General features: G+C 33.4%; 3 protein-coding genes across 3 annotated transcripts in view; 2 read left to right on the plus strand and 1 right to left on the minus strand.

Moving 5' to 3' along the window:
• Window positions 1-859: 859 nt before the first annotated feature.
• On the minus strand, window positions 860-25379 carry mdy (diacylglycerol O-acyltransferase). The gene is made up of 11 exons (XM_014247753.3): window positions 25155-25379; window positions 10488-10842; window positions 9799-9927; window positions 9514-9608; window positions 8916-8968; window positions 2673-2781; window positions 2463-2612; window positions 2083-2390; window positions 1859-2025; window positions 1684-1789; window positions 860-1604 (listed from the first exon to the last, which is right to left on the minus strand). Exons 2-11 carry the CDS (start codon window positions 10787-10789, stop codon window positions 1368-1370), a joined length of 1656 nt encoding a protein of 551 aa, XP_014103228.1. The 5' UTR covers window positions 10790-10842; window positions 25155-25379; the 3' UTR covers window positions 860-1367.
• Cse1 (chromosome segregation 1) lies at window positions 3260-7132 on the plus strand. The gene is made up of 8 exons (XM_014247750.3): window positions 3260-3550; window positions 3615-3766; window positions 3838-4545; window positions 4610-5093; window positions 5160-5462; window positions 5523-5679; window positions 5750-6050; window positions 6118-7132. The coding sequence occupies exons 1-8, from the start codon at window positions 3466-3468 to the stop codon at window positions 6844-6846; spliced, it is 2919 nt and encodes a 972-aa protein (XP_014103225.2). The 5' UTR covers window positions 3260-3465; the 3' UTR covers window positions 6847-7132.
• Window positions 7248-27050, plus strand: part of LOC106627594 (trans-1,2-dihydrobenzene-1,2-diol dehydrogenase) — a 57988-nt gene continuing 38185 nt past the window's right edge. The window contains exon 1 of the mRNA XM_014247756.3: window positions 7248-7711. Coding sequence (XP_014103231.2) covers window positions 7630-7711 — 82 coding nt within the window. The 5' untranslated portion in view covers window positions 7248-7629. The remainder of the gene's footprint in view (window positions 7712-27050) is intronic.

Genomic DNA, 27050 nt, shown 5'->3' on the forward strand with positions numbered 1-27050 from the left:
AATCGCATCTTTTAACGCCTAAATTTAGGGGGAAAACTCAAAATTAGTAACACTGGAACGACGTTTTCCTAAACAGTGCTGCTAATTTCCAGTTAATTCTTAATAATTAACCCCTTCAAACCCGCCATATTAGTGCTGATTATGATGGTTAACTAATCCCCTAAATTATGAGGATTATAATTTCGAAAACTTAATTGTTAAAGCGTATGTGTGATAATTTGGTGTTATTCTTTATGAGAATATTCATATTTCTAAAGGTTATACTGGTACTTTCGTATCAATTATGGAATCAGACTTAGTATTATAGTTGAGACAAATTAATAATCTATTACGATTACTTATTGAACTTTGCCATAATCAATCAAACAAAATAACTAAAAAAGTGTGGTATATATACTATATCTAAATGGATGTTTATTTTAAGGGATTTGGTTTTCGTTTCATTACTATATTCTGATTTGTTTACTTATATGGTTTAATTAAGCCGCTTTGACTGATTCGCTTAAAATTTGTGTCAAATAGTAATCATTAGGAAATGTCATCACTAGTACTGAAAATAGTTTTTGGCATCACTAACCACTGTCAAAAATGTATTCGGTTATTGAAAATATACGTTGTTTCCTGTTTTCATAATTGTCTTAAATTAGTTGAAATCCTAGTTGCACATATGCACATACATAATACTATACATTACTCATTAATTATATCGCCGCTTTACTAAATGTTACAGAAGATATTAGAAGTGGGTTTGAAAATCGTCTATAAATATAATGGGATGTGAATTCAGACACGTTTGCAGTGGTCTCATAAAACAGCCGTTACGAAAAGCGAGAGAATTGCTACAAAAAGAAACAAACTATTTTCATTATACATATATATGTACGTGTATATACTTTATATGCATATTTATCACTCTTCAGTTTTATATTTTCTTTTAATGTGTTTTCTTTTATATTTATTTACAAAACTTAATTCAACACTATTACATATGTGTGTACTTTAGTTTAAAGCATGCAGTTTAACTTAACAATCAAAAATTTCTTTAAATGCAAAACAATTCATTTTATGTCTAAAAGTCTATCAAGTAACGCTAAAATGTGCTTCAAAGTCATTGCCATTATCAATTTTCTTACGTTCTTTGTAAAGTGGCAAAAATATAACAGCTTAAATTAACATGTTTTATTTTTTTATAAAAATAGCAAATAATAATAACAATTTGCCGACAAATATTTTAGCTTTTCGCCTATTAGAGCAAAGTCTGTCTTTCACATGTGCCACCGCTCTCACAAGGTTTACTCGCATTGCATTCTAAGTACTCGTTTCTATAAGCTTTCCACTATTGTATAAAACGTATTAAATTATAATATTTAGCCTTCAGTATAAACGGTGCTATTCAACGCATCGTGATAGTGTGTCACAACGTAGTCGTGGTAGTACATCATTATACATAACGGTTGTCCCAATATTATCGATGCCCAAACAATGATGTTGCCCATACGTGGGCCCATTTTACGTTCAATGGATTTTGATATCGCCGATAGGGGTATTTGGCCCATCATACCTAGGAAAGCCCATATTTTGTGAGTTTGCAATGGTATGGATACCTGAAGCAGATGAAATAAACAAATAAATAGATATGTACATTAAATAAAAAACAAAAAATCTGATAGAATATTTTCATACCAAGTATTCATGGAAGAAGGCGCTTATTAGGAAAACGATAGTAGACGCTTGAGCGGATGAATATCCCATCTTCACAACTGGTACATACAAATGTCTCACACACCATCTAAACGATATATATAATACAAGAACTTTAAAATTATATATGTAAACATCAATATATTTTTGGAGTTACCTGTGCACTGGCATGTTCCATGTGCGCCAGAATGTATCAATATTGTTTGCATTCCACCAATCGCAATAGAAATTGCGGTCAGCGAAATGTAATAATTCCCCAACAGCATTCAAAAATGAATGGAAGAGCAAATAGAAGAAACACAACCAAACTAGGTGATTAGGTAACTGTAAATAAAAACTTTTTAATTTAGCCTTATAAGTATTTAAACCTTTCGAGCTTACCGCCAACTTAAGAAGCCTTTCAGTGGCCAATCCAACTTCCATGTTGGAGAAGGGTATAAGTGAATTGCGTACCGATGGTATAATCCATTGTTGAAATAGAGCCATAATAACATTGAAACCGAATAGCACTTCAAGTAGACGCTTCAATAGGAAACGCTTGCGTACACGTGTAGTTCTGGGGAAGTTTAGCTCATAACACAATGTAGGTGCAAGTAGAAAGTAGAATAAGTCCTTATAGCAGAGATTGTCTGGATACTGGACCAGTTTTGGTATATCCTCATCGATTTCATCACCCAAGTAACCATTTTCTGTAAAATTAAAGTGGAGAAGGGTTTAGTGGCTTCCAAAGCGGTTTACGTATACAAATGGTAGGGACTTACGCAGTTCCGCTACTGTTATACTTGGTCGCCTCTCACGAGGATTGTACTGCTTAAGGTAGTAGGTCTGCCGACACCACATATTCGTCTGAACGTAACTCCATAGCTTTAGAAATAATAAGGAATAAATAAAGCATACAGAGGAAGCGCCAACTAGGAATAAGATATATTTTTAGTGATTAATGTTTAAAAGTTTTACAATCTGTTTATTACTTAAACTGAATGCTTCACCCTTTAGGTGAATTATGATCACCGGCAAGAAAACGACTAATATTATATTGGTTACTTGTACGAACATTCCAAAAGTTTCTGAGAGGATTTCCTGCAAAAAATACGGTAAAATTTAGGTTTTATTTTGTAATATTATATATTTACATTATTACTACTATTGTAAATACTAGTGAAATTCATTTTTATTTATTTAAAATATTCCGCGAAGTTTTAAAATCCATTTCCTGTAAACTGTTTTGTAGAGATGAGTTTATAATTGGAATGTAGTCGATCATTGTTTGAAAATCATTCAACATAATATATCTTTTAACGCAACTTAGATAACTATTTTTGCTGTGTGGTGATACCATATAAATGTTGTAAAGAAAAAAATATACCTACATATAAATTAAAATAAACATTGCAAAATTAATAGAGAAATGAGAAAAATATTTCCCGCACGGAGTTCACACTCTAATATTAACAGCTGTCAGTTATCGCAGCTACCTCAAACGCAGCCAAGTTCATATGCGGTCGCATACAAAGGCGAATATGCGTGCGAAGTAAAATCGCAGAGCAACGGTTTTCATTTCACATTTTATCGCGCGTTTCGCACACTTCTGATCATTCGTTTGCGACTCGTTTCTGATTGTGTGATTTGCAAAATTCGTCACTCATATATTTTCTAATTGTGTGTAACTAAGTGAAATCATCTAAAAGGATTTATATAAACTAAAAAGTTTAATAAGTATACTAATTGTTTTGTACAGTGTATTCAGTAAATAAAGAAAGAGATATGGAAATTAATGAGACGAATTTGCAACAGTTAGGCGGGTATTTGCAGCAAACGCTCAGCCCTGATCCCAATGTGCGGCGACCAGGTGCTCATATTTTTAATATAGTAAAATAGAAATGAAAATATTTATTGCGCTTTTTCGGTTACAGCGGAAAAATTATTGGAATCCATTGAAGTGCAGCGTAATTATGCCGTACTATTGTTGAATCTCATCGACAAGCAAGATGTGGATATGACAATACGTATTGCCGGCGCCATTGCATTTAAGAACTACGTAAAACGTAATTGGGCAGCGCATGAAGTAAGTGCTGCAACAGAAAATACGTTACGCCTTTCATATTAAAAATAAATTTATTCCTTAATTTATTACAGGATACAGATGGCCCCGACAAAATACATCAAGACGATCGGAATACGATTAAAACACTCATTGTTACGCTTATGTTACGCTCACCTACGGCATTGCAGAAACAACTTAGTGATGCTGTAAGCATAATTGGCAAACATGATTTTCCTAAGAAATGGCCACAGCTTATCGATGAGATGGTGGACAAATTTGCTACTGGCGATTTTAATGTGATTAACGGTGTTTTACAAACAGCGCATTCACTATTTAAACGGTATCGTTATGAGTTCAAATCACAAAGTTTATGGGAAGAAATCAAATTGGTTTTAGACCGCATGGCCAAACCGTTGACTGATTTATTGCTTGCCACAATGCAGTTGGCAAAGGTGCATGAGAATAATACTGCAGCGCTGAAAGTTATTTATGGTTCTTTGGTGTTGGTTTGTAAAGTATTTTTCTCACTGAACTCTCAAGATTTACCAGAGTTCTTTGAGGATAATATGCCAACGTGGATGAAATCATTCCATGAGTTGCTCACAGTCGATATACCGTGTCTGCATACGGGTGATGATGAGGATGCGGGTGTTTTAGAACACTTGCGTTCACAAATATGTGAGAATATTGGTTTATACGCACAGAAATACGATGAAGAGTTCGGCTCGTATATGGAGACCTTCGTGACAGCCGTTTGGGAATTGCTTGTGAAAACCGGCAATCAAACCAAATATGATGCGGTAGATATTTAGAATAATACATACTTCAAATTGCTAATTAAAAAATATTAAAATTTAATTTTAGCTCGTTTCGAATGCATTGCAATTTTTATCGATTGTCGCTGAGCGCAATCACTATCGCAAAATATTTGAGAACCCCGAAATACTCGCTAATATTTGTGAGAAAGTGGTCATACCCAATTTGGACTTCCGTCAATCGGACGAAGAGTTATTTGAGGATAGCCCCGAAGAGTATATACGCCGTGATATAGAAGGTTCTGATATCGATACACGTCGTCGTGCAGCTTGTGACCTCGTCAAGACTTTAAGTCAGAATTTTGAGGCGAAAATATTTGCCATCTTCGGCCAATATTTAGAAATACTCTTAGCTAAATATAAAGAGAATCCATCAGCGAATTGGCGCGCCAAGGACACCGCCATTTATTTAGTCACCTCGTTGGCATCACGTGGCGGCACACAGAAACATGGCATAACACATATTTCCGAATTAGTGCCACTACCACAATTTTGTGCGCAACATATTGTGCCCGAGCTGGAGCGTCCCAATAGTAAGTATAACAGTAGTAATTTTAAAAGTGAAAATTAGCCTAATACATGTTCTAATTTTATTACAGTTAATGAGTTGCCCGTTTTAAAATCTGCCGCCATTAAATTTATCATGGTATTCCGTAGTATTTTGGGTCCACAAACTCTACTTGCTTGCATTCCACACTTGATACGTCATCTGCCGGCAGAGAGCGTTGTTGTGCACAGTTATGCGGCCTGCGCAATCGAAAAAGTACTGGTGATGCGCGACAGCAATCAGCAACCGTTAATTACGGCACAACATTTAGCGCCATTTACAAATGATTTGCTCACCGGTCTCTTCGGCACATTGTCGCTACCCGGTTCCAATGAAAATGAATATGTGATGAAAGGTTTGTAAGCGCATATATAATTTGTATGTAATCTAAGTAAATCGTTAATTTGTTTTGCAGCCATTATGCGCAGTTTTTCCACGCTGCAGGAGGCCACTATGCCATACATGGCCGTTGCGCTGCCGCGTCTAACGGAAATTCTTACTTTGGTTGCGAAGAATCCATCGCGTCCACATTTCAATCATTATCTCTTCGAGACGCTCTCTTTGGCAGTGAAGTGAGTGAGATTGGATTTTATTTGTATTTGCATTATATATATATATATATGTTTTCTTGTTCTTTTCCAGAATTGTTTGCAAAACGGAGCCCGCTGCCGTTAGCTCCTTTGAGGAGGCACTATTTCCCGTCTTTCAGGGCATATTACAGCAGGACATTTTGGAATTTATGCCTTATGTTTTCCAAATGCTTTCTTTGTTATTGGAAATACGCGAGGGTAGTGGTTCCATACCCGAACCGTACTGGGCGCTCTTCCCTTGTTTGTTGGTGCCTGCACTGTGGGATCGCCCAGGCAACGTTACGCCACTTATACGTCTAATAACAGCATTTATCAAGCAAGGCTCTGCACAAATTGTAGCCTTGGGCAAATTGGTAATATTTTACAGCAAAATTAACATTTTAAACCCAAAACCATTTAACACCCTTGTTTTTTTTACAGAATGCCGTTTTGGGTATATTCCAGAAAATGATTGCCTCCAAATCGAATGATCACGAGGGTTTCTATCTCATGCAGAATTTACTCGCCTACTATCCCACCGAACAGCTACAGCCCAATATGCGTCAGATATTCGCCTTGCTCTTCCAGCGTTTATCACTCTCGAAGACTACCAAATATCTGCGCGGCATTATAGTTTTCCTCTGCTACTACACCGCCAAAATGAGCGCAATCGCTTTGGTGGAACTAATCGATCAAATACAAGCGAATATGTTCGGCATGGTTATCGATCGTGTCTTCATACCGGACATGGCGAAGGTCTCATCGGAGATGGATCGTAAGATTGTTGCCGTGGGTATTGCTAAAATACTTACAGAATGCCCGGCAATGTTGGCGCCACCCTACGTGCAACGCTGGTCCCCATTGCTGCAGGCATTAGTTGAACTCTTCGAACTGCCACCCGATCAAACTACTTTGGATGGCGATCATTTCGTCGAGGTCGATGATGCGCCCGGCTACCAAGCGGCCTTCTCACAACTAAGCTATGCACAGCCGAAATCACAAGATTTTCTCGCTGACCTAACGGATGGCCGCAAATATTTGGCCGAGTCATTGGCCAAGCTGGCGCAAACACGGCCGGGCGAAGTGCCCACCCTGGTAGCCGCCATCGGCGAAAATCACAAGCAGGCTTTGCAAAAGTACTGCGATCAGGCTGGTGTGCGCATAGTTTAAAGGCGTAAATTGTTAACCATTTTAATAATAACCACCATTTAAATATATAAATAAATCGTAATAAAGTTAAGCTATAGATGGCACTAAATTAGCCAGTTAAAAATTATTAACTTTTTTGTACACACAAACGAACACACACGCGCATTTGTCTTTGGCGTGCAAAACGCAGACATGTATGCATTTATTGTTGTAATTCTTTGTTGTAAGTGCTAAATATTATCACATTTATTGTCATAATTTGTTCGTTTCTTCAAATATAATTACTGCGTTAATTTTTTAAATTTAATTTAATTCAAAATTAATACAATTCCTCAATTTGCGAGTACTATCCGGTTACGCCGTTACTCGCTTTTCCAAGTTTTATTATGTTTTTTTTTTCAATATTTGATTTTTCATAAATCAGTGCAATAAACTTCAGTTTTCTCACTTGTTTTTAACCAAATTTCTAGAAACATATACTAATAAATTTTCAAAATATTATAAAAAATTGTCAGATAATCATAAACATTTGCAAAAAATCATTGTAAATTTTCGTCAAATCATAAACGCTTTCAAAAACCATAAACATATTCGCAAAATTATAAAACATTTTCAAAAAATCATAATACATTTTTGGAAATATAAAAATTTTCACCCAAAAACATAACAAAAGCAAAATTTTAAATATAATCAAAAACCGAAAACCAAAAAATCGCAATTGAAGTAATTTCAACAAATACCAACCCTCAATGCAAGTCTAAGAATAGCCGAAATCTTCAGTTAATCATAATTTTTCAACAAGCAATGCATAAATTTTGGATACAAATTCTATACAAGTCAAGAAATATTTTCAATCGCCAATTATCGTGCATGCAAGGTGGCAAAGGTAAGTGACAACCTAACTCTTAATGTATTTATTGTAGAGTAAGGCGGCAATGAAGCAGAAAATAAACGACAACAAATTTTATACTGTTATTTGTTGCTATAAAATATATTTTTCTAGTGGGCTTATTAGTGTCATAAAACTTATTTATATGAGAATGTTTAAAGAAATATATGAGATGGTTTTTTGTTGGTGAAATAAACTATCGTGTAGCTATCGCCGCTATCGCACCACTATAGCATATACAAACTGAAGTATCAAAATCAAGTACTTGTATGGAAAACTTTTTCATTTGAGAAGGTTATATATTCACGAAATTTGGCATAGATTATTTTCCAAGACAACGCTACAGTCCCGAGCATATGGTTGGGATCGGACACACTATAGCATACAGCGGCCATACAAAGTGTTCGAACAAAACCGAGATAAATATCGTTTTATACCCTTTTATGCTATAAGAAATGCACCTGTGAAGGTTATTGCTACTTCGGTACAGCCAAACGTTTTTTCTTGTTATTGCTATACTTGGACATTATTGAAGTGATCGGCTCTGCAAGCTTCTGTAACTAAGTTCCTTTAAAATATCTGATAATAAATTACTTCTACATGAGCGACTGACCTCCCTATTTTTATTTCTTATCCCGTTTATGATATGTTAGTACACTAAAGACAGGTTATGAGTTGATGCCGGATGGCTTATTAATCTCTTGTGAAACAAAGCACACATTCCCAAAATATTTCTAGAGAATGCTGCTGAATATATAACAGAGTGCCGGCGGAAACGGATATAGCGTACAGGTTGAACATTTCGTAGTGTTGCCATTAAGTATTTAATTTATATTTTTTATGGACTGACAAAACATTGAAAAGATACGTGTATATATTTCACAGCCGTCGGCCTATGTTGAATAATAAAATCGAATTTGCCAAAAAAAATCGAATTTTTTTAAAACGATACGATCTTTTAAGCCTGTCTGCTATAATCTCTGATAGTCTTTGATTAAAGATCACATTGCAACACATTGCTTATATGTTAACGCATTGATTTTTACTTATTACTTAACATAGTCTGCGCTTAGCGGCTCGCATATGTATGTGTATATGTACAAATTATTCCAAGCATGCTGCGTAAGTGCAGCTTATCTCATATTACTTTGGCTGTTCTATTCTTATATAGATAAGGATTCAAAGAAAATTGCTTACTCACCATGGCTAGACCCTTTTCCACCATTAGACATATTGAGATGTGCACAAAAGAGTCTGGAAATAAATATTTTTTTTTTTTACAAAGCGAATATGTACAATAGTTATGCAAGAGTTATCAAATTTATTACAATTTCAAATTATTATACTTTCTTAGCTGTTTGTGATCGATGCTAATATCGCTATTGTGGTAAAAAAATGTATTTAAAAAAAAAAAAAAAAAAAAAGAAGCTTTTTGTCTCATTTAAATTATCCTTAAAATATTTAAAGATTTTTTCAAATCATTTATTTTTTCTTATGACTTAGTATTTCAATTTTATTTGTACCATATGCATTTACTACATTCGCAGAACTAGCTTCAGCGCTTCTAAACAGTTTTCTCATATAACCAATATTGCCTTATTTCGCTGTATGAGCTGACATTGATCTTGGAAATTAATATTTACTGCCTCATGGCTCTCAAAATTCTAGCGATTTGTTGGAAAATTAACTGAAGTTATTCTTCTTTTTAGAAAGATTGGTAAAATTTCTACCACTACTTTTGTGTCACACTGTAATTAATGCAATGCTTCTTTAGTTGTTCTTTGGTACTTGATACTTACATAAAATCAATAAAAGCGAAGCGTGTCCTTCTTGTCCCTGGGTCTTGCCACTCATGAAGTAATACCAATCCAAAGGATTTATTCTGATGCCATATCTGTAAGATTAAATGAGAAAAACGCTAATTTAGAATTTATAATCTCGTTGAATATTACCACTTCATAAACATACATACATGAATCTATCAAAAAAAACACAATTTTTTTTAAACAAATTTTATCGACCGAATTTGTTTCTTTACTCTTTCTCATTTAATTTTTCTTCAAATCCATTATGTGTATACTTACTTGAGCAGGTTTTCTAAGCACAATCGAAATCCCCCAATTGTTAAAAGCAGGAAACCCCAATTAACGAGACCGGTGAAATTACTAAATCCCGAACTCCATGAAAACAACGAATCACGCGGGCGGTGGCAACTGAAAAGAATTGTATTGTATTGTTTTAATAAAAACAGAAAGCACAATATTATAAATATTTTGAAAAAAGTCGGTAAGCTTCGACTTTTTTAATTAAAATTTGATAACTGTAAGAATTCTACTTTAAATTAACCAACTCTTTCCAATTTCGACAAAAAAAAAAAACAAACGAACCGTAAAAGCTCAAAAGCTTTAGATAAACTTTCACTCAAAGTTTACATAGCCTTTTGCAATTTCGAAGCTTCTATAATCATATAAACACATTTAAAGCTCATATGTTTGTACTTTCCAAACTTTCAGCGCTTTGATTAACCATAATAGACATTCATAGCTTTAAATTTTATTACAAACTTATTTCAATTAAACTTTAATTATGTAAAATTTTGGTAGCTGTTAAAATATTTGTCAGTTTTAGTGGCTAGAAATAAATGCCATTATAAAATGTTCACTAAAAAGCTTTGAGTGGTTCTAGATTTGCCTTACACCTAATTAATAATCTTTTTTTCCAAACCATATATATTTATCGTACAGACTATATTTTTTATGCGCCAACTACTTACGGTTTGTCTGGCTGTTCTTTACGCTGTTTCTCCTCTTTACTTTGAATCTCCTCGGCACGTGTAACGCTCTGCGTCCGCCGATATCTCTGCTTCTTTTCACCATTTCCATTGCCATTGCCATTGTCGTCTTTATCCAAGACTTTTCGATATTTATTCAGATCTATAGGTATGCCATTTTGGTCTAACAATGCCGAACTGGATCGTCGTTTGCGCAATTCACTGAGATTGTGTTCGGTGGCGGAGGCAGAACGACGCAGCTTTTTAATGATGCCCATACCGCCATTTTGCTCACACTGCGGCATGTTTTGGCTATTGCGGGGGAGTGGGTGGTGAACAGTTGAAGTATTTTTTCAGTCTGAAAATAATGAAAAGGGAGACAAAATTTTTATTTCCCAGAAAATGTAAGACCAGTAATTGATTTTTCAGACATTGCAGACTATTTTTGGTTAGATTACAAACTATATATTGGTGTACAATCTGATCAAATATGACCCGGACTGGTAAAAAAAACTACATTTTCACGTATTTTAATGCAAGTCTTTATTATGGCGTTCCAAATAGGCTCCTAGATTGTTGGGACAGTTTCGACGTCATATTCATAAGCGCACGTCCCGTCACCAGTAATGATGGGTTTTTTGGTTTGGTTAATGAAATTTTTTTTTTATTTATACACAATTCTACCATAAAAAATAATTCTAATATTCTGATAAACGCGCAAAATAATGAGGAATGATTTAAAGCGCTTTAGCTGAACTTTCACTCCACTTTTTACACTTTCAGAGCTTTTAGGTATTGGTTACTGGAAGCCATTCAGTGGAGGCTTAACAACTCTGCTAGTATGTGAATCGTGAATAAAACCAGAATTATAACGATATCTCTAACTTTTCTTGTTAGGTAAATATATAAACAGTTGGAGTTATTTTTCAGAAATATTTCTGCAAATTGCAGTTGGATATTTTATGAGCGCTTTCTGGAATGTCACATTTTAATTAGATTTGAGTTCTGCTATTTTTACATGCTCAGAGGCAGATTAGCGATAAAATAATTATCGGTTTACTTACTCCAAAAACAAAATTGTAAATGCTGAGTATACTTTGTAGTAAAATTGTATAAAAAACAAAACACAAAAAAAAATTGCATTCTAAATATAAATTATAAATTGCCGATAAAATTTTTATTGATTGATAATGCGAGTGGAATTCGAAATTATACTGATTTAATTATTTTTTTCTAAACATTTTTCTCCTTTACATATGCATTGATTACATGGATGAATCGACTACTTATAGATATTCATGCGATAAACTTTTAAAATCGAAAACGATGTAATACAAATTTTTTTTATTTCGATTAACCACAAATTATTGCCAAATAATAGAGGAAACAATACCTCACGACTAAAATATCTTATTATATCAATGTTGTGGCTTTTTCTTGGATTTCATTTAACCACAAATTGTTGTGCCAGTTTTATTTCATATTGCAAATCACTTGAAAACTTTGCTGTTTTTGAATGGGATTCTCCTATGACGTCATCAATAAGCGATACTCTGTATTGTTTGAGACTTTTTTGCGTTAACGCTTCGCCTTTTTCTTCTTCTTGTGGACTCGGCACAACTCTGTCAAAGTGTGTAAGCCACTTTTAACTATAGCTTTCATATTTATTCAAGAATCGGTCGTCTATATTATGTTATTTGTTCACGCTACACTTTTTTTTCGGATTTCGTTGTAACCTACGTTCTTGGCACAAGATTCCAAGTTTTCGACCAATGTAGAAACTTGTTTTCTATTAGAGGGAAACCTCCAATCGTATTTTTTGTAGCACAACGCTTCTCATAAACCCAACAGCCATTTTGAGACGACTTACAACAAATGGCAATTATGAATGGCGATCAAAAATTTAGTAAGCAATTCAGGCGCCAATTATGTTATTTACTTAGGCATTAATTTATAATGAACTTAGAGCGTAAGAAAAACCCCAAACAATTTCTGCTTTTGAACCACGATTCCATTGCATACATATTTACATTAGTAACTACATATTATAATTTTTAATATGTTATCAACGGAATCCCTATATGTAGTTGCAAGTCATTTTCTGATTTAACGTGAAGTTGCATGCGTCATCAGGCGGGGGTATACCGGACGCTTTGCCTTTGTGACTTTAAAAACTGTACGAGTATATGTTTTGGCATATGAAAATATTTCTGTGTATACCGAACTTAAATACCTATATTTATATTTATATACGATATATATTGTACATAGCATATGTCCATATATTATAATATATATAATTGCATACAAGTATATCATTTGTTTTTGTTATTCATTCATACAAGTGCCAGTTGATGAGGCTTTAAAGGTCAGTGCACTTGGATTTATGTTTAAAAAGAAATTCTCGTGTTTTTTCTGTAGCTTAACATTTTTAATCAATGTTTACATTTTTGTGATAAATATAAGTAAGTGTGTATTTATTTATCATTTATTTGTTTGACCACAATGCGTTACACGTTTGAAGTGGCAGTGTGGTGTCGTCGCACGTACGTAAGTATGCACTTATCCATACACGATTTTTATACAAATAAGTACAATGCTGTGGCCCATTGACTCTGTGACGTCATTAAAAAACGTCCATGTAGTAATAACGGATGACTTACGAGGCTCTTTCAACAAGACTAAGAATTGTGAAGTTGTGTACATTTTTTTGGAACAATAAGCTATTTAGTTAGACTTATCAGGTAACGCTTGGGCCTGAAATGTGTTTTTCTATCGAAAGTTTTTAAATATATTATATTTATGAATGAAATAGCTAATAACACTCAAATACGCTGGAATAATGTGTTTGTTGTAACATGTTTTGATTAGTTATTGATTGTCACCCTAAAAGTGTAATTAACGAACGAACGATTAATGTTTCGAGATTATGATCGGAGTTGCATACTCAGTAACGGTATTGGGTATACTACAAAGCAAGTAATTTTGACATACGTCACTAAATTCTGCAATACCTCGCAATATGTCAATATTGAAATATTAAATTTATCAAATTTAAAACATAAAATGGCAACCTTTCTCAAATATTATTGTTAGCCATTTTCTAATCATTTGTTTATCTTATCGAATTGTTTACTTGAAATTTTTCCTTATTTTTTCCTAGCAATAGGTGACAACATATTTTTTATGAACATTCTAACATATCTTCTTATTAAAAATACCCTATCTATCCTACAAATTTAGCAGTTTTCTTAAAATATGTTTGAAAAAAAAAACAGAATTATTTTTATACTTTAACTCGTTTTCTTATTCTTTATAAGCGAATAAATTGTTTTATCGCAAATTTGTACACACTTTTTGCTGCCACAATGCTAATAAATGTGTAAATATGTAGTCATAAGAGAGAATTTCACAAACTTCCTAATTTGGAGTTAATGGCTCCGGAATGCCTTTTTGTATGGCTTAGTTTGGTTCCCTAATGATTTGAGTACATACCGATACATGTCTACTTATAGAAAAATGTACCTGCACATACTATATAAAAGAAACCATAGCAAATGATGCGAATTTGCCGGCTGTCTGCCCGCCCCATTTCATTACTACTTCAACCCCGACTGCATCATTTCGTGAATCCAGCCATAGCAGCAATGCAGCGAAGCGACACGGCTTCTGCGCGGTTTGTTGAACCGCCTCTGCTATTCAAGGGCACTTCTTCACATATTTGGCGCCGTGCCTTTGCGCAAGTGCTCAAAAGCGCAAATATTAAAAAGGAAATAAAAATAAACAATAACAAAAACGAAAACAAGCGACACCTCGATTTTCTCAGCTGCCGCTGTTTTTTTTGTTTCTGTTTTATGTTCTATTTTTGACGTTTGCATTATTCATTAAATGGTAAATTTGAGGCGCTTAAACTGAAACATTTTGTATCTTTCAAATTTATTTGAGTATAACACATTTTGACGATCGTGGAATGAGAGAAAATAAGAGCTACCTCAATATATTCAGTTTTTACCATATACTCGTACTCCTTTAAAAGTGGCTTGATTTTGTATCACATACGACTTTTTAAGTTCTTGAACTTTAACTCGAATTGATTAAACACTCTACCGCGCTATGTTTGGACAAATTACCTTCAGAGCTCATATACTCGTATGTGAATAGAGACAAACGATCTTATAGAGCGCAAGCAGCTCATCAGAAATTTTGTAATGCACTCAGCTGTCCAAACATAAACCGCAAGAGCATTGAAGAACTTCAAACTTTGCCGCGCTTCCAGGATGCGCGGAGCTCCTTCTTCAAAAGCTCAACACGCTTTAAGGTCTGTGTCTATTATTTTTATTTTTTCAAATTTTTTTTTTCAATTCTATGCAAAAGCTTCACATTTTTTTTCTAGATGCATTTTTAACCACACGTTTTACTCATTTGTAAGTCTAAGGCCTTTGGTCTAAGGTCGCTTTGATGTCTTCTTTGTAACAAATGCTTGTGCTTAATGTGTTTGCATGTGTGTCTTACAAAAACTTAATTACAACTTTTATATGCTGTGAAATCGTTACAAGAAAATCGTCTGACATACTTCGATCATTTATTGATAAATAGGTCAGCAAAACAAGCGAGGCAAAAGCCCATGGGCATATCGGCATTTTGTCTGCCTCCTCTTTAATTACTACTTTGAGTGCCAGAGCGGATGGTACCTGCATTTCCTACATGGTGCTGGTCCTTTCACATACGAGGTTAGTTTGATAAATCAATAATCTCTTTACAAAAAAATTTTTCCACCCAAAAATATCCCTTTATTCTGGTCATAGTATTATTTTATATTGCTAAAGGACTTTTGTTTTAATTATTTGTTCTTCATTCTACTAAGAATTCTAATAAAAATATTTCCATGTTGCTGTTGGCCTGATAAACTATGGAATTCCGAATTATTAAATTTGTGCATAATTTTTTCCGAGAAGGTCTCCGCTTCTAAAATTTTACAACATTTAAAAATGCCAATAAATAAAACATACTATGAATGTTAACATGTTATAGTCAACGACTGCGGTATCCAGAATAAAGGCAGTCTTTCTCTGGATATAAATCTCCGTATGTTTTCGTTAGGCTTACCAACTGTCTTGGGATCGGTGAATTCATGCCTCATTAGCGGTTTTCTTATTTTTTATTGATCGCATACTTGTCGTATTGCCTCTATATAATTTACAAGTCTGGTTTATACTAAACTAATTCTCATTCGTGTAGTAAAACGATCATTAAAATGTTAATATTTATTAAACAAGTGACTATTATTTTAAGTGCTCACATCATCAAAAATTGTTTTAACAACGCAGTAGCAACAAGTGATCATTAAAAATTGTAGCTATCAGTGAGAACGTGGCTCCTTTATGTTTACATAATGCTCGCTTTAACAACCTGCCAAAGCTTGAGTAGTTCAAGGCTATAATAGAAGTAGTGTATTTTTGAACAACATAAAGTTAACTGACGATTATCTTCTGTTGAGAGTTTTGCTAAGATTCTACTCTAAACAGTAACAGACGTTAACAGCTGAATGGATCGAATATAACAGAAACAGAAAGTCTAAGTTCGTCCATAGTAATCACTAAAATTTGATGGATGGATTTTCATACCTTGAACAGATGATATTAAGTTTGGCTCGAAGTTTGTAACGCCCAGAAGGAAACGACGAAGACGCTATAATATATATGTAAAGGATCGGCATGACGAGCTGAGTCGATTTAGCCAAGTCCGTCTGCCTGTCCGTTTGTCCGCCTGTCTGCATAATGTGAACTCGTTCCTCACTTTTTCAGATATCGATCTGAAATTTTGCAAACGTCCTTTTATCTCTAAGAAGCTGCTTATTTGTCGGAATCCACAATATCGGATCATTATAGCATACAAGTATAGCTATCATACAAACTGATCGATCAAAATCCTGTCCTTGTATGGACAAATTTTTTACCTGACGAAATATCTTTACAAAAGTTGGTTGATTGGTTATTGTCCACGCAACGGTACTATCTGCGAACTATTAGTCGGTGGCAGGTTCAGAAATTAAAGAAACTGTTTCATTGCTTTGCTTAGCCATTTCCCTGTTCCCCATTTTTGAGCTTATCTTATTCGTTTGCTATTCTATTTCAAATTGATTATACGAGTATATTTTTTGCTACTCTCCAAGTTTTGGTCTAGTCTTTGGTAATTTCAAACTAATCTCAAATTTATCACTGGGTTTGTTCGTATGTACAAAGTATTTGATTAATCTTATATGCGGAGACAAGCACATGTTGTAGATTATAAAGAAGTTGTGCATATATAAATTATTATATGTATATCGGCGAATATGTATACATATATAACATATGAATAATTGCATATAAAGATGTGCTTACATAAACAGAATTTGCTGCGATAAGAGTAAAATGAATGAGCAGGGACTTTGCTAGTATCGACCATAGAATTAGGTACACCAGTAAGTGTGATATCTTGTTCAGTTCACATACGTTTGCTTTTCTGTAAGGATTAGGTATTATTTTGCAATTTTTGTGGTTAAATAGTTTTTGTCTGGCGTCAAACAGACGTTTGGTCGAGCTTTCTAAGTGTTACTTGATGATTTTGAACCATTGCATTCTCTTATAGGTTTAAAGCAAAGTTGCGTGCCTGCCATTTATTTGCTTTAATCAGATCCCAGTGTTGTTTTTTGCAAAAATAGATTCAATAACATACCTTCGCTCACATTTTGGACCATGACTAGTCCGACTTTAGTCAGGAGAACCTAGTTGTAAACTGGTATTTTTCCTGATTACTATCAAGTTTTACTGCAAGATACATTGAGGTACACATATGTATAGCTAAGTGTTACGTATTTATTTAATACCCACTTATTTCTGTTTGTTCAACTCTTCAAAAACATGTACACGTCTATATATTGTTTACACTAAATTAATAATGATGCACTTAGCTCTCTCAATCAGCACAGACAATCACGAAGCTTATGTACTCGTATTATCTCTGCTCATGGAATAAATTCCAAAGTGTAATAATACTATTTATTTGTTGCACAAGTTGGGTGGTAGAATTGGCTTCCGTAATATCGTAAGACTTGTTGCAGTAAGACTGTATGTATGTATGTTTGCAAGTAAGCTATGCTTGACCCAAAAATGCGCGGAAGTTCCATCATTCTAAAGAGATTTAATTGCCGTACTTCTTTCATTGAACAAATTATTGTTGTACTTGCATAGTGTGACTGGTGGCAAATTTAAATTGTAAGTTCTAGATGAATTCGAAAGGTATGTGCTATCAGTGAGATAGAAATATTTAAAGAAAAATTAATATTTGTAATTATAAAATTTTGACAATTTTTTGACAGTTGACGCAGATTTAGACAGTTGACAGATTTAAGTCACACCCTTTTTATTATGTTCTGTAATTTTTAAAAAGATGCTTTTAATTAAATATCTTCACTTTTGTAAGAACTCTTTGTCGATAGGCGCTTATGCTGATATACTTTTATGTTTCACTGTCATCAACACTGAATTATCGCTGTGGCATCGTATCAATTTGGCGGTTATATTTACAGCAAGTGACCTTTGTATACTTATATTCGACACTTATGATAATATATCGATTTCTTATCTTTATTTTTACCATTACACATAAGTATGTATGTATCGAACACTTCAGTGTTATGCATTTTCATGATAAGTGTTTACTTACTTCTTACACTTTTCAAGTGCAAGAAATTTCAAATAAACAAGATAAGTTTGTTAGTCTTGGCATTTAAGGGAATAAGACTAGTGTGAAATAAATAACGGTTTATCAAGAAATATATCCGTATAGCATGTTGGGCATTGACAGAGATCTGATCACTCCAAAACAAGTTCTTCTCTTCCAAAAAGTCTTGTCTTAAAGTAAGCCGACACCTTAAATATGCACATCTTATTGTCAATCTAATAACGATCACTAATTTTCGACGTCACAGTTTTGCAGACATCTCAAAATTCGTATTTCAAACTGTTCATTTTTAATTTTAAATCAATCCCAAAAAAAACAGAAAAAAAATTGTGTTTATAAAAAGTGATGTTCACATATTTTTATGACACACTGTAGGAGTAACACACTTGTTAAATTTTTATTTTAAATTCTTTCAAAATCTCAAAATGGACTATTTAATTTTTTCCAGATAATGCGCTGTAGGGGTGCATAATCATTACAACAACAACATAAAGTTATGTTCACTTTTTTACGACACACTGTATGAGTTATACAGTTGTTAGTTAAATTTTGAATTTAAATAATTTAAGATCTCGCGCAACTGATTATTTTCTGTGTGCCAGACGATTCTGTGCAGTGGTGATTAATCATTACAACAACGTCAAAAAAAACTAAATTTGTTTTGCTATATTTATTATTGAAACATATAAACAAACTATATTAACACAAAAAAAAACGTAACGATTTAATTAGGCAAAGCGAGTCTTATCAATTGTCCGCCGCCACTGTCTGGGTCGTTCAGTTCCATTTGTAATAGAAACCTTTGTTATCCGCGCTTACATTTTTTTAAACGTGCGCCCAACAATTGCTGATTACATACATATATATTTATATCGATGTGTGTGTGCATGTGTGTTGCATTTGAGGAAAATTTTTACGACGCTGAATTATCGCTCTTCTGCGCAAGTCTATGTCGTCGTGCCGAAACTGAAACTATGCGGTTGCTGATTGCTGCTGCTGGCTACCTTATCAACACTCGTCTGACTAGCCGGCCGGCCGGCGTGTGCACGAAGATTTTATGTTCACGCCGATGCTACCATATAACATACCGTAAGTGTGTATGTTGGGGCAGGGCTATCTTTTGACCGATAACCGCGCCTTGATAAGAGAGGTAGCTCTGGTTGATTAGGAATGATTACAAACAAAAAAAGCGACAGTGTAAAAACAAAGCAACAGTAGAAATCAAGTGTAGAAAGTAAATATTGGAAATTAAATTGAGAACTCGCGGATGCTTTAAATACTCTATTGAATGACCGTTTTGTAGGTCAAGCTTTTGTGAATTTAAATAAAAAGAAAAACGAAAAAATGCAACGAAAAGAAAACGGGGCATATGCGCAATTGATCAGACAAATTTAGTCTTTTATGCAATTTTAGTTAGAGGTTACAGGTATTAAAGATCACAGTTGCTAGATTTGGTACCAGAGTTTCCTTAAACTCTCTTCTGTCTTTTGTATCTCTAATCTGTTATGCGAAACTACAAGCTAGTGATACTAATGTTAATACTTGTATAAAGAGTTCATTTTTTGCCATCGAGGACGGTATATCCAAGCACGCTAATTTGGCAGTGTTATCCGTTCTAAACTGTAGCAAAGAGCAGTGTTTTGTGGAATAATGAGTGTTATTTTTTCGATAACATAAGGAATCAGAACGCATTAACTCCACCAATCCTTAAAAGCCGTTGGCCGTTGGTATAACGTATATAGTCCACTGTTTTGTAATGAAGAAGTATTAAAGCATTTTAGTTTGGGGTTATATCTCACAGCTGTGATATGTACTTAGACTCCTCGGAATTTTTTTTCACCACACAAATGAATTCTATCTCTTGGAAAAAATAAATTTAAACGTGTCGAAACCAATGCAAATCATTCTTATATACGACATGTTTTGATGTTCTCTAAGCATCTTGGCAGACAGTGGCCAACCTTTGAGTTTTTCCTAAAATCCATTAACAGTTGGAAGAAAGAGCATTATATATTGTATATGTAGATATATCTTAGAAAATTTGGCCAAAGCCCAAAAAGTCAATGTGTGTCCCGTGCTCAACAAAATTTCAGTACGAAATCCGACAAATTGGCATTTATTTAAAAAGAAATAACTGTCTCCACTTCATTAAAGTCATATAATCTTGAATGCACTCCAACAAATTCTTCTATTCTTTATTTGGCTTAATATTTTTAATTGAATTGATTTATTTCAAAATTTCATTCATAATCTTGATTTCATACGAAGGCTACACTAAAAGTTTAGTGGCTTAATATTCCTTGATTTCACAAAATGTGCTGTTTGTGTGTATTTCCACTTTCGAGTTATGTTTATGAGGTTTCTTACTCCACTAATACTCGGAGAGTAGTGTGGCTTGTATCCAAAGGAAAACATTTTGCCAGTCCTTTTTAGCCTGGTTGTAAATATCAAATAACCTTTAAGTCGAATTAAGGTTACTTAATAAAGTACAAAGATCTATTATGAAGATCTTGATCATGAATTTGATCGGTCAGTTTGTATGGAATCTTTATGCTATATTGGTCCTATTTGAAGAATTTGTTTGATCAGTGTGAACGGTTCCGACAAATGAACAAGTTTTCGGAGAGAAGAGGTCGTGTCCACTATTTCTCGGACTGTTATCTCAAAACCTGAGAGACTAGTTCGCGTATATACAGACAAACGGACAGACAGATATGGCTAAATTAGCTCAGCTCAACACACATTTTATGTTTATTATTGTAGTTATTTAAAAACAGTTAAATCAATTTATATGGACGTCTCACTTAATTTGTTACCATATTCTAAGAACTTATAGAGTGACCCTCGCATTTTTAATTTTTTTAATGCTTTCGCTATAAAAATTTGTGTGCTTATCAAATTGAAATAAATATAAATAAATACGATTAAACGTATGCTTTTATTATTGCATAAGAACTTCTGCATCCGGGATGCTCGTATATGCGCAGGGTAGCAAGGCCATTTGGCAAATGCGTTCACTAACCTTTATGCTATTTGCTTTAGCGCTGAATTTTGTTAGCAACTGAATTTGAAGTTCCACATTGGTGATACACGCGTTGCATGATTGTTTACTAGGTTACGAGCTAACCTATGGATATATGGTATATCGACATAGACCCCTTTGTAGGTATGCTCTAAAACAGCCAAGTGACTTATTTGATTTTGAATATAGTAAAATTGATATTTTTTCAGATATTTGGCCAACCTTCACTATTGGTTTAATTATTATAAATCTACCGTGTGAGTTATCTTTTTTATCTGAGCTACTTTGAAGTCTGTCTTTTATATTTTCACAATTGGTATTAGCTTTAAGTTTATGTTGGCACCGGTTTTTGAACCTAACATAATATGCGCCAACTCTTGATGAACTGAAATGTCAGCCGAGAAACATCGACAAAAATCCTTTGCTTTTTATTCCAAGTGATTTTGAAGAATTTGAAGCAATTTTGATCTGAATAGTTTGAGTTGCTAAAGAGATAGTTCTTTGTCGTATACAAGTATGAGTCCCTCTATAGTTAAGGCAACTGATTTAAAAAAATATATATATTTAAATCCAAATATTATTTTTTACAAAACACTTTCAGAAAATCTTTGTTAATTGACTTTCAAGTGGCCACACAGCTGCTTTAGTTTTAAGACTCTTATCGATCGATCCTCGTACAATATAATATATATTATACAATATATATTTCTGACATATGCATGGTATGTTTTGCTAACAAAAATACCGGTATTCATGAGTTGGCAGAAACGCTGCTGTTCTTTGCCCGTTTGTTTTTACGCTGTTCATCGCTAAGTACACGTGCAACAGACAGGTTTTACAACTAACCAACTGACTACAAAAACATACTAGATTGACCGTATTCTACATTTGTATTTGCTGCTTTCAATTACACAAAAGCAACGACCAAATCGAGCAGACACACAAAAAATAACCAAAACAAATATTGGTTTACGTGCTTTTTGTTTGGTGTTCAGAAATACATGCATACATACGTACTGTTATGTATGTTCATATATACATATGTATAATAAACTTTTGATATTCTAGTTTAACTTCCTATTCTGACACATCTTAAGATACGTACATATGTACTTATGTATGAAGAGTCATAATAAATGTATGCAAATATTTATTTTTCATGTTTTAGCTTCTAAACTCTTCTCATTTTATGTTTATGCTTTTAATATTTGCATAATGAAAAAAAAATTAAAAGAAGTGCATTGTATTTTAATGTATTTTTTATAATATGCTTCCTTTTAACTATTGTTTTTAATTAAAATTAATATTTGATAGTATTATGGTATATGCATATATAATATTTTATAAATTTTCTTTTTAAGTTTTTCAGTTCTCACAAGTTCTTTCATGCTCTTTATTTATATTTTATGTTAAATTAGTTATTTTTGAATTTTTGAATTTTTGAATTTTTGAATTTTCTTAATATTTTGTATTTATTTGATATTTTTTATGTTATTTATGTTTATTTTTTAATAATTTTTACTTTAATAATTTTTTGTTAATTTTTAAATTCCTTTTAGTTTTACCATCTTTTCCTATTTATATTTCATGTTAAACTATTTATTTTATTTATTTTGACGATTTTTATTAAAATTTTTTTGTTTTGTATTTTAGTTTTTATTTATTATTATTTTAATTTATTTATTTATTTAATCCCTCACTCTTCTCCTCTTAAATAATCACTGTTTTTCTATGTACTATCATAAACTCTTCACCTTATCTAATTTATTTTAAATTATTCTTCTTCATTTATGCCAACCACAATTTTCGCATCAAACTGCAATATGCATTAGTATTCATTAAAATTTATTTTCTCGTCACTTTTATGGCACCTTTTTGTGCCATAATTTATAAACACCCAGCATGTAGGCAGAGTACTGTCAAAGTAGTAAATAAACAAATTTCCTTGCTGTCAGTGTTCACGCTCTTGTCATGATCAGCTAAATTGTCAATTATCACATAAAAACGAATCGTTCATAAAAGTCTTATCCAGCGCAATTCTGCTTGCTCGCTACCAATTATATCTAATTTATATTTTATTTTTACCTCTCATTTTGTGTATTTTCACAGATTTTGTTTGTTGTTAGCTCTTTTATTGCATTCTAGAGTCTCATTTAGCTGTCAAATCTGTTCAAACGACTACAGTGCGGAAGTGAGCCAATGCCAAAGTTTGTTGATACCAGCAAAATAAACAAATGTTGCATAGCTCGTTTGCTGGGTGTCAAAGGCCATGCAAATAGCGGCTTTTAGATTAGTTAGCGGAATAAATATTGACACTTATCAAGAGTGTTTAAGCAATTACAACAACTGCAGTTGTATATGGCTATATATCTATGGTATATCAAAAAATTATTAAGAAGTAATCGAGAGCAAGAGAGAGAGTACAAAATGTAAAGGATCGAGCCTAAATTGTTGACTTTTGCTTCATTACATTCTATAGATTGGCAACTTATTCACTTATTGACGCTTTGTGTGTTGTTTTTCCTATCGGGAATGTTTTCTATTGTTAGAAAAAGTTGGAGTACATTGTCATTTATAATTGCGCGATAAATAGAGTCATTACTGATAATTATCACTGTCAATATCGACTACCGAGCTTCATTTGCATAATATTTGCTGTGTTTTTCTTATGTACTATATACTTTTGATTTTTTAATTATTCTACTGATGCGAAAATAATTAAATAAGAAAAATTCATAACTAAATGAAAGTAAAAGTAAATGGGTGCACAAAAGAATTATTGAATACTGAATGTTCTGAGACTTAGCGAGTGAAATTAATATTGTTTCATTTAACCACTTAACTGTATTAAAATCTGGCAAAAAAGCTGGGTTGCTTGGGAGGTCTTATTTTTTACCGAAAATTCTATTTAAAAAATCGATCAGTCTCATATGGTTAGTAAATTTTAAAGTTTCAGTAGATTAAACCCGGCTGTTTGAACTCATCTCAAAGAGGTAGAAAACTTCTGTGATTTCATTTTGGATTTAAGAATAATAAGAAAAGTGAACGAAAGTTTTTGCGACATTTCGAAAATAGTTTTGAAAAGAAATCCATCCCTAAATAGTGGTAAGGTAGATAATAAACAAATGCGTGTGTCTGCTCAAATGTAAACAACGAGGCAGTACGTCCGCCAAAGACAGATAAGCAAGCAAACAAAGCGCGATCAAGCTTATATGGGTGAGGCGGCCAATCATTGGTGCAAATAGTTCAAAGTGCCACAAAACGTTAGTTAAATTATTGTTTTTTGTTGTTGTTGTTGTTTGACATGCGTGTTGTTGTTATAAATGTCAGGGTAACGCACGCACGTGAATAAAGGCAAACGCAACGTAGACGCGATCACGCAACAGCTGAGTGGGTCTCAAAGAAGAAAACAAAAAAATATAGCAAGAGAGGAAGAGAGAAAGAGAGAGTGAAAAGACAGGAGGCAATGTGGGTGGGTGGTAACTTGTTAAAATTTTTAATTTTTTAATTCTTTTATTTCATGTTTTTTTTCACATGACAAGTTTATTTTAGGGTTTATCTCAGAGCACACATACAAACATATGTGTATGTATTTTTTATGTTCATGCTTTCTTCAATACATTTTATATTTACCGCTTTTCTCTATACTCTTCACAACATGTGAATTGAACACAAACAAACAATTTTACTTGTGCACGCGATAAAATTCACACAAACGAAGTCGGCAAAAATATATAATTAAATAAACAGTAAAGTAAAAGTAACAAAATAACTGTGTCAATTGCTCGGCGAAAGATTGCGATTACTGCGAACAAAACATATAACTCATAAAATCAAGTGAATTTTCGTTTTCTTTTTCGCTTTTTCTCTTTGGATTTATCACCAGTAAAGGGGGGTCCGATAGCGCGGTAAAAGATACCTACTTCTGTGCTGTCGCTTTTATTTTGTTTTTAATTGTTTTATTCACAAATTCAATTCGTACCGTACACAAAGAACCGAAATACAAGGAATTACTGCAATGCAAGTGAATTGTGCGGCTGTTGGACGGGGGAGTGTTAACGAGAAGCCAACTAGTTGTGGATGTGTACCGGACTGTATGTCACACAAACGAACTGCTATCGACAACGCTTTGAAAGCAACTGAACTAAACGTGGGGCGAATCAACCAAAAGCGGTATGCGTCTCCCGGTATGGAGCCCATAAAGTGACGAGAATGAAAATGCTGACAGCGAAGCAGACGAAACAAGTTGGCTGCGCGCGATCAGTCAGATCAGCTGGCAGACGCAAATGCTGCGGTGCATAAAATAAGGCATGGATAATTTTTTAAACTGTTTCGTTTTTCGTTTTTCATTCTTCATACTTCTTTATTATTTTTACTTCATATGCTATATATATATATTGCTATCTATGTATATACTATAAATATGTATATACGTTTCTCCCCAATCTGTCTCGCTATCAGCAACGTAGCCGCGTGCGAATGCGTGCAGACGCCGAGAAATATTCGGAAGTATGCACATAGAGCGCGACCGGTCGTCGATTCTGTTTTATGCTCCTTATTCGTTATACTGTTTGCATGCTGCTGCAGCGGTGATCGCAGTGAGCACGTCGTCAGCAAAGTGATACGGAGATCAGAAGGCAGTGGGGTCAAAGATTGGGGTTTTTGATATACATTTCTTTTTTTTTTTTGGTCGAAAAGAACGGAAATTATATGTTCACTAGAGTGAATGCAATAAAATTAAATAATACAATTAGTAATTTTGTTTAAAAATCGAATTATAATATAATTTGTTTTTTCCGTTGCGTCTTTCATTTTGCAACGATTTATTTCTTATAATTTGATCTGATAAAAGTATAATTATATATTTACATATGCATACAGATGTACGTACATATATGTAATAATAAGTTATTATTACGTAATAATATTATACTAAATTACCGTTAGATTTGTAAGATGGGAGAATATATACATATGTACATACTTTTGTAATAAAGGAGCATTAGCAGGAGCAAACTGAAATGAAAATGTACAGTGCTGGGCAATGAAATAGAGCGACATTTTTAAGAAAGTTTCCAAAACGTGCCTCTTTCTAAACCGGTATTTAGAAACCCTTAGCTTAGATGTCTTAAACCAAAGGACAAAATAGTTTATACAAAGTCGTATACTATTCATTAGGAATTTTAATACATAATCGCATTAAGGTTTTATTTCGAAATCAGGGTTTACGGTATCAGTGTTCCTCGACACACTTCATGGACGAAAAGCTAATTCTTCGCACACATTTCCTTAACTAACAAAATCCGTTAGTTCTCTGTTATCAAAAACAAAAAATTTTAATTTTTTAATATTGGTCTGAATGAAATTGAATTTTCCGCTAATCATTTTCTCTAAAAATTTTCTATGTATATGTATGTATGTTTCGTAAAGCGACATATTGTCAAAACCTCAGAAAATTCTAAGATTTTGTTTCAGATCCCAGTACCGTTAACTGTGTGCTTCATTAAATATTATTCTAGTAGGTTAGAAAATCCAATCTCATTGCATTTCTTTATTCTATAGCCGAATTCTTGTTCTATAGAGTATGACCACTGTCTTTTTTTTAGTTTTTTAGTAGAGTTTTTATATTATATATACTTGTATATTTAATACTATGAATACCTTTTAATTCTCATTGAAGTAAATAAAATTATTAACTATTCTAAACATGTACATACATATATTTATCTACCAATAGTTAGTCAACGCATTGTCGCCACATATGTTTTTTTAATAGACCTTTGGAACCCTCCGATTTCGCTTGATGTGGTTCGTAATGT

The sequence above is a fragment of the Bactrocera oleae genome, chromosome 3 (assembly GCF_042242935.1).
Source record: "Bactrocera oleae isolate idBacOlea1 chromosome 3, idBacOlea1, whole genome shotgun sequence".
NCBI lineage: Eukaryota > Metazoa > Arthropoda > Insecta > Diptera > Tephritidae > Bactrocera > Bactrocera oleae.

Excerpts from the sequence above, each read along its gene's own strand:
- Cse1 (XM_014247750.3), top strand. The coding sequence starts at position 3,466 with ATGGAAATTAATGAGACGAATTTGCAACAGTTAGGCGGGTATTTGCAG. Across the intron at positions 4,546-4,609 it reads ATCAAACCAAATATGATGCG|CTCGTTTCGAATGCATTGCA; the intron begins GTAGATATTTAG and ends ATTTAATTTTAG. Across the intron at positions 6,051-6,117 it reads TTGTAGCCTTGGGCAAATTG|AATGCCGTTTTGGGTATATT; the intron begins GTAATATTTTAC and ends TTTTTTTTACAG.
- mdy (XM_014247753.3), bottom strand. The coding sequence starts at position 10,789 with ATGCCGCAGTGTGAGCAAAATGGCGGTATGGGCATCATTAAAAAGCTG. Across the intron at positions 9,928-10,487 it reads AAAGAACAGCCAGACAAACC|TTGCCACCGCCCGCGTGATT; the intron begins GTAAGTAGTTGG and ends AATTCTTTTCAG. Across the intron at positions 1,790-1,858 it reads TGGAACATGCCAGTGCACAG|ATGGTGTGTGAGACATTTGT; the intron begins GTAACTCCAAAA and ends TATATCGTTTAG.